We start from the raw sequence: 7,252 nt of genomic DNA, 5'->3' as shown, positions 1-7,252 counted from the left end.
GCCGCGGCCCCGGCGTGTCTGAGCCGAACAGACGTGCTTTCACACATAACACCCGGAACAAAGCCGTGTTTTTATTCACCTTTAAAGGGACCGTGCACCGCCCGCCTCCTGCCCGGTAACAGCCCCGGGATAACCGGGAGATAACGGCCGGAGCACCGGGGAGCGTTAGCTAGGAGGGTAGCTTTTTTTTTTTTTTTTAACAGCTTTATTTAAACATAAAACACGTGACAAACCCATAGACTGTAAACATGTGTACAGTCTATGGTTCTATAATAATAATAATCATTTATACAGTCTATGGTTCTATAATAATAATAATCATTTATACAGTCTATGGTTCTATAATAATAATAATCATTTATACAGTCTATGGTTCTATAATAATAATAATCATTTATACAGTCTATGGGTCTATAATAATAATAATCATTTATACAGTCTATGGTTCTATAATAATAATAATCATTTATACAGTCTATGGTTCTATAATAATAATCATTTATACAGTCTATGGTTCTATAATAATAATCATTTATACAGTCTATGGTTCTATAATAATAATAATCATTTATACAGTCTATGGTTCTATAATAATAATAATCATTTAAACAGTCTATGGTTCTATAATAATCATCATTTATACAGTCTATGGTTCTATAATAATAATAATCATTTATACAGTCTATGGTTCTATAATAATAATAATCATTTATACAGTCTATGGTTCTATAATAATAATAATCATTTATACAGTCTATGGTTCTATAATAATAATAATCATTTATACAGTCTATGGTTCTATAATAATAATAATAATCATTTATACAGTCTATGGTTCTATAATAATAATAATCATTTATACAGTCTATGGTTCTATAATAATAATCATTTATACAGTCTATGGTTCTATAATAATAATAATCATTTATACAGTCTATGGTTCTATAATAATAATCATTTATACAGTCTATGGTTCTATAATAATAATCATTTATACAGTCTATGGTTCTATAATAATAATAATCATTTATACAGTCTATGGTTCTATAATAATAATAATCATTTAAACAGTCTATGGTTCTATAATAATCATCATTTATACAGTCTATGGTTCTATAATAATAATCATTTATACAGTCTATGGTTCTATAATAATAATAATCATTTATACAGTCTATGGTTCTATAATAATAATAATCATTTATACAGTCTATGGTTCTATAATAATAATCATTTATACAGTCTATGGTTCTATAATAATAATAATCATTTATACAGTCTATGGTTCTATAATAATAATCATTTATACAGTCTATGGTTCTATAATAATAATCATCATTTATACAGTCTATGGTTCTATAATAATAATCATTTATACAGTCTATGGTTCTATAATAATAATAATCATTTATACAGTCTATGGTTCTATAATAATAATAATCATTTATACAGTCTATGGTTCTATAATAATAATCATTTATACAGTCTATGGTTCTATAATAATAATCATTTATACAGTCTATGGTTCTATAATAATAATAATCATTTATACAGTCTATGGTTCTATAATAATAATAATCATTTATACAGTCTATGGTTCTATAATAATAATCATTTATACAGTCTATGGTTCTATAATAATAATAATCATTTATACAGTCTATGGGTCTATAATAATAATCATTTATACAGTCTATGGTTCTATAATAATAATAATCATTTATACAGTCTATGGTTCTATAATAATAATAATCATTTATACAGTCTATGGTTCTATAATAATAATCATTTATACAGTCTATGGTTCTATAATAATAATAATCATTTATACAGTCTATGGTTCTATAATAATAATAATCATTTATACAGTCTATGGTTCTATAATAATAATCATTTATACAGTCTATGGTTCTATAATAATAATCATTTATACAGTCTATGGTTCTATAATAATAATAATCATTTATACAGTCTATGGTTCTATAATAATAATAATCATTTATACAGTCTATGGTTCTATAATAATAATAATCATTTATACAGTCTATGGTTCTATAATAATAATCATCATTTATACAGTCTATGGTTCTATAATAATAATAATCATTTATACAGTCTATGGTTCTATAATAATAATCATTTATACAGTCTATGGTTCTATAATAATAATCATTTATACAGTCTATGGTTCTATAATAATAATAATCATTTATACAGTCTATGGTTCTATAATAATAATAATCATTTATACAGTCTATGGTTCTATAATAATAATCATTTATACAGTCTATGGTTCTATAATAATAATAATCATTTATACAGTCTATGGTTCTATAATAATAATAATCATTTATACAGTCTATGGTTCTATAATAATAATCATTTATACAGTCTATGGTTCTATAATAATAATAATCATTTATACAGTCTATGGTTCTATAATAATAATAATCATTTATACAGTCTATGGTTCTATAATAATAATCATTTATACAGTCTATGGTTCTATAATAATAATAATCATTTATACAGTCTATGGTTCTATAATAATAATCATTTATACAGTCTATGGTTCTATAATAATAATAATTCATACAGTCTATGGTTCTATAATAATAATAATCATTTATACAGTCTATGGTTCTATAATAATAATAATCATTTATACAGTCTATGGTTCTATAATAATAATCATTTATACAGTCTATGGGTCTATAATAATAATCATTTATACAGTCTATGGTTCTATAATAATCATCATTTATACAGTCTATGGTTCTATAATAATAATAATCATTTATACAGTCTATGGTTCTATAATAATAATCATTTATACAGTCTATGGTTCTATAATAATAATCATTTATACAGTCTATGGTTCTATAATAATAATAATCATTTATACAGTCTATGGTTCTATAATAATAATAATCATTTATACAGTCTATGGTTCTATAATAATAATCATTTATACAGTCTATGGTTCTATAATAATAATCATTTATACAGTCTATGGTTCACAGAGAGAGAGTTTACAGTCAGAAGTATGGAAGCACACAGTAAACCAAAAACATTATGACATAAAAAGTCATAATTTTGACTTTTATCTGTAATTTAAACCTTAAACACGAGGACCAAAGTGTTACATATTTGAAATAAAAATCATATTTAACTGATTTGCTGTTAAAATTGTCGCATCCGCCGTAGCTGCTTCCGGGCCGCCGTAGCCTCTTCCGGCCGCCGTAGCTGCTTCCGGGCCGCCGTAGCTGCTGCTCCGCTCCTGTCATGGCCGCCGCTGACAGCAGCTCGTTGACAGAGTAGATCTGCACATCAGGTGGAATGGCGGCCGTGTTCCTGGTGACCGTGTTCGAGTACTCCCCGCTGTTCTACATCAGCGTGGTGTCGCTGTGCTTCGTGGTGACCGCGGCCATGGTTCTGGGCTGGTGAGGCTTTCTATCATCACCACTGTGGGTTAGCTTCCGTTAGCCACCGGCCTGCTAACGCCGGTGTTCCCGCCTCTGAGGGCCGATTTAGGACACTTTCATTCACCGTGGTACCGATATGAGCCCCTCATTATATCACCCATGTGTTTGATATCACCCCAGAGTTACCGGGACAGACAACCGTCACACCGCGGACACTTCCTGTTCCCCGAGTGTCCGCGAGGGGCAGGGTCCATAACAGAGCACACGCATGCGCAGTTACACGATCGGTCTATATCTGTGTTTTATCTGTATCGGTCTATATCTGTGTTTTTATCTGTATCGGTCTATATCTGTGTTTTTAGGTGCATCTGTATCGTTCCATATCTGTGTTTTTAGGTGCATCTGTATCGGTCTATATCTGTGTTTTTAGGTGCATCTGTATCGGCCTATATCTGTGTTTTGATCTGTATCGGTCTATATCTGTGTTTTTATCTGTATCGGTCTATATCTGTGTTTTGATCTGTATCGGTCTATATCTGTGTTTTGATCTGTATCGGTCTATATCTGTGTTTTGATCTGTATCGGTCTATATCTGTGTTTTGATCTGTATCGGTCTATATCTGTGTTTTAATCTGTATCGGTCTATATCTGTGTTTTGATCTGTATCGGTCTATATCTGTGTTTTGATCTGTATCGGTCTATATCTGTGTTTTGATCTGTATCGGTCTATATCTGTGTTTTTATCTGTATCGGTCTATATCTGTGTTTTGATCTGTATCGGTCTATATCTGTGTTTTGATCTGTATCGGTCTATATCTGTGTTTTTAGGTGCATCTGTATCGGTCTATATCTGTGTTTTGATCTGTATCGGTCTATATCTGTGTTTTGATCTGTATCGGTCTATATCTGTGTTTTGATCTGTATCGGTCTATATCTGTGTTTTGATCTGTATCGGTCTATATCTGTGTTTTGATCTGTATCGGTCTATATCTGTGTGTTTATCTGTATCGGTCTATATCTGTGTTTTGATCTGTATCGGTCTATATCTGTGTGTTTATCTGTATCGGTCTATATCTGTGTTTTGATCTGTATCGGTCTATATCTGTCTCCTGTGGCTCCTGCAGGTTCGGCTTCGACGTCCCGGTGATGCTCCGCAGCTCTGACGACAGTGAGTCCGTCCTCCCGCCCCCTGAGAAGCAGATGGTCCAGACCACCAACCCCTTCAGCCTGGAGCTGGGCGCCGGCCCGGCGTCCGTCCTCAGTGAGAGCAGGAACCTTATCTCATCACTTTGGTCCCGTCTGGATCCTTTAACTGATTTAATGTGATTGTTGTTGATGTCTCACGTGCGCCCCTCTGTCACAGGTGGGGTGTGGGTGCGGCCCTGCGTCCTGGAGCCCTGTGTCCTCAGCTGTTTCTGGGGCTGTGAGGTCCGAGCCCTGCAGAGAGCGCTGCAGACGCACCAGCTCCACCGGAGGCTCAGCACCCCCCGGTTCTTCCAGGACGCTCTGCAGCCGAGCTCCCACCACCTCCAGAGCTTCCAGTATCCTTCCAATACTTTAGCACAGGGCTAGGCTCTTAGAGGACACTTTAGCACACGTTTATGCTCTTAGAGGACACTTTAGCACACGTTTATGCTCCTAGAGGACACTTTAGCACACGTTTATGCTCCTAGAGGACACTTTAACACACGTTTATGCTCCTAGAGGACACTTGAACACACGTTTAGACTCCTAGAGGACACTTTAGCACACGTTTATGCTCCTAGAGGACACTTTAACACACGTTTATGCTCCTAGAGGACACTTTAACACACGTTTATGCTCCTAGAGGACACTTTAGCACACGTTTATGCTCCTAGAGGACACTTTAACACACGTTTATGCTCCTAGAGGACACTTTAGCACACGTTCAGACAGAATCACTGCAGTTAGCTCTTTGACCGTACCCTCCCAGCATCGACGGTGGAGACGGAGTGGAACGCCACGCACAGATTCCCTCTGACCAGGGGGTCGTAGATTTTGGACCGTTGCCAAGGGAACGCTATCCTCTGGTGGCCGTGCTGACGCTGGCAGAGCCAGAAGCCAGAGACACGTACAACATCGTGAGTTCATCTGGGAGCGTTTAGATGTTCCCAGGGTCCTGTGTTCCCCTGACCTCTGACCCTGAGCGTAAAACACTGAGTTAAATCAGTGAAGGCTGATGTGAGCGGGGAACATCTTGTTTGTTTCTGAGTCCGGTCTCTTCACAGAGAGTTAGCTTAGCTTAGCGCAGAGGGAAACCTTTCGCTAAAGCGAGTCCAGAGTCAAGTGTGTTTCCTCCTGCAGGTGGCCAGTGTGACCGTGATCCACGTCCCCGACGACAGACACCGCCTCTCTGCACGGATCCTCTTCCAGTACCTTCTCACCTCCCAGGGGAACATGTTCGAGCTAAAGGTGCGTCTCGTTCTGCGGCTCAGACTCAAAAACAACCACCGTGCATTTCTAACATCGCTCGTACCGTGAGCTTTATTCTAAGATCAGGGGGAAGTCAGAGTTTGTGTTTGCAGACTCAGAGGTCAAATCACTAACTAGAGACCCTGGAGCTGGAGTTTACTGAACGTTAACTTTGTCTCTTGTGTCCTGCAGCCGCTCTTCATGTCTGCTGACGGTGGGGGGGCGTCTGAGCCGGACTCAGAGCAGAGGACCCGGCCTAGTGAAGCCAACGACGCTGAAGCTCACACAGAGGAGGAGCAGGAGCAGGAGGAAGAGGACCAGTCCGAGGGCAGAGGCTGTGTCGTGTGTCAGAACGCTGCGGTGAACCAGGTGCTGCTGCCCTGCAGACACGCCTGTGTGTGCGACAGCTGCCTGTCTCACTTCCAGCACTGCCCCATCTGCAGGGCCTTCGTCCACGAGGCCTTCCCCCTGAGTCCGGACCCCTGAGTCCAGAGTCCAGACCCCTGAGTCCTTCCCCCTGACGCAGGGCCGGCTGCAGAGCCCTGAGTCCAGAATACTGACTCAGAACCCCAGAACCCTGCCTCCACACTGAACCGGAGAACGTGATTTAAGAGCACGTGTGCAGCACAGAACCTCCCTGACACCGTCCTGTCGTCTTCAGCCTCTAGTCCCTGACGGGTCTCTGGGGCTGGAGCCGAGCCCGGCTGACCCAGAGTGAGGCGGAGCGTTTGCTGCAGAAGACGTGTAAACAAGAAGCGTTCGGGCCGCGGCCCGGATCATTTACAGCGATGTGCAACGATGACCCGGGCCGCGGGGGGAGAGGGAGGGGGGACAATCACGCCGAAGCACGGGGCGCGGCACGGATGGACAGAGCGAGTGCGCCCTGATGAACCGAACACCTGCGTGTGTTTGAGACCGGAGAACCAGAGAGAACCCACACAGACAGGAGAACGTTCCGCCCAGGACCAGAACCAGAACCAGGACCCTCTCAGCACCGAACCGTGACGTGAAACGATTCAACGCCACACCCTCATCTACGCGCCTGAACTGGTTACTATGGAAACCAGCGCTCTGTAGCAGAACTGAAAACACACGTGTGGATTATTTATGATGAATCTCGTTATAATAAAAAACTTCAAACCAGGTTTGATTTTTGTGTTTTAGGTTTCAAAAGTTCTTGAATTTCGGAGAAAATGCTTTAAATTGTTTCAACATTTCTTTACAACAAATAACTTTATAATATAAATTTAAATGTCTTATAATGTCTGATCATCACTCAGGAGAGTCGGGGAGAGTTCGATCCCCACGGGTTTAAACCGACGCCTTGTAAACGTCCCGTTTGGGAGGAAATGAGAGAAACTAATATTTAGCTATTTTCGTCACATGAAGTCATT

At 38.9% G+C, this 7,252-nt stretch overlaps 1 protein-coding gene across 1 annotated transcript; it reads left to right on the top strand.

The window, feature by feature from the left end:
* Positions 1-3,267: 3,267 nt before the first annotated feature.
* On the top strand, positions 3,268-6,996 carry cgrrf1 (cell growth regulator with ring finger domain 1). The gene is made up of 6 exons (XM_083934690.1): positions 3,268-3,443; positions 4,550-4,686; positions 4,789-4,966; positions 5,380-5,527; positions 5,751-5,858; positions 6,051-6,996. Exons 1-6 carry the CDS (start codon positions 3,340-3,342, stop codon positions 6,342-6,344), a joined length of 969 nt encoding a protein of 322 aa, XP_083790816.1. The 5' UTR covers positions 3,268-3,339; the 3' UTR covers positions 6,345-6,996.
* Positions 6,997-7,252: the final 256 nt, after the last annotated feature.

Source organism: Echiichthys vipera, assembly GCF_963691815.1.
Source record: "Echiichthys vipera genome assembly, chromosome: 19".
NCBI lineage: Eukaryota > Metazoa > Chordata > Actinopteri > Perciformes > Trachinidae > Echiichthys > Echiichthys vipera.
The sequence above is the reverse complement of the archived record's forward strand: the minus strand, read 5'-3'. Positions and strand labels throughout refer to the sequence as shown.

What these genes read in the sequence shown, in the direction of transcription:
- cgrrf1 (XM_083934690.1), top strand. Translation starts at nt 3,340, where the DNA reads ATGGCGGCCGTGTTCCTGGTGACCGTGTTCGAGTACTCCCCGCTGTTC. An exon ending in GCGGCCATGGTTCTGGGCTG is followed by an intron (nt 3,444 to 4,549) that starts GTGAGGCTTTCT and finishes TGGCTCCTGCAG; the next exon opens with GTTCGGCTTCGACGTCCCGG. An exon ending in CACCACCTCCAGAGCTTCCA is followed by an intron (nt 4,967 to 5,379) that starts GTATCCTTCCAA and finishes GTACCCTCCCAG; the next exon opens with CATCGACGGTGGAGACGGAG.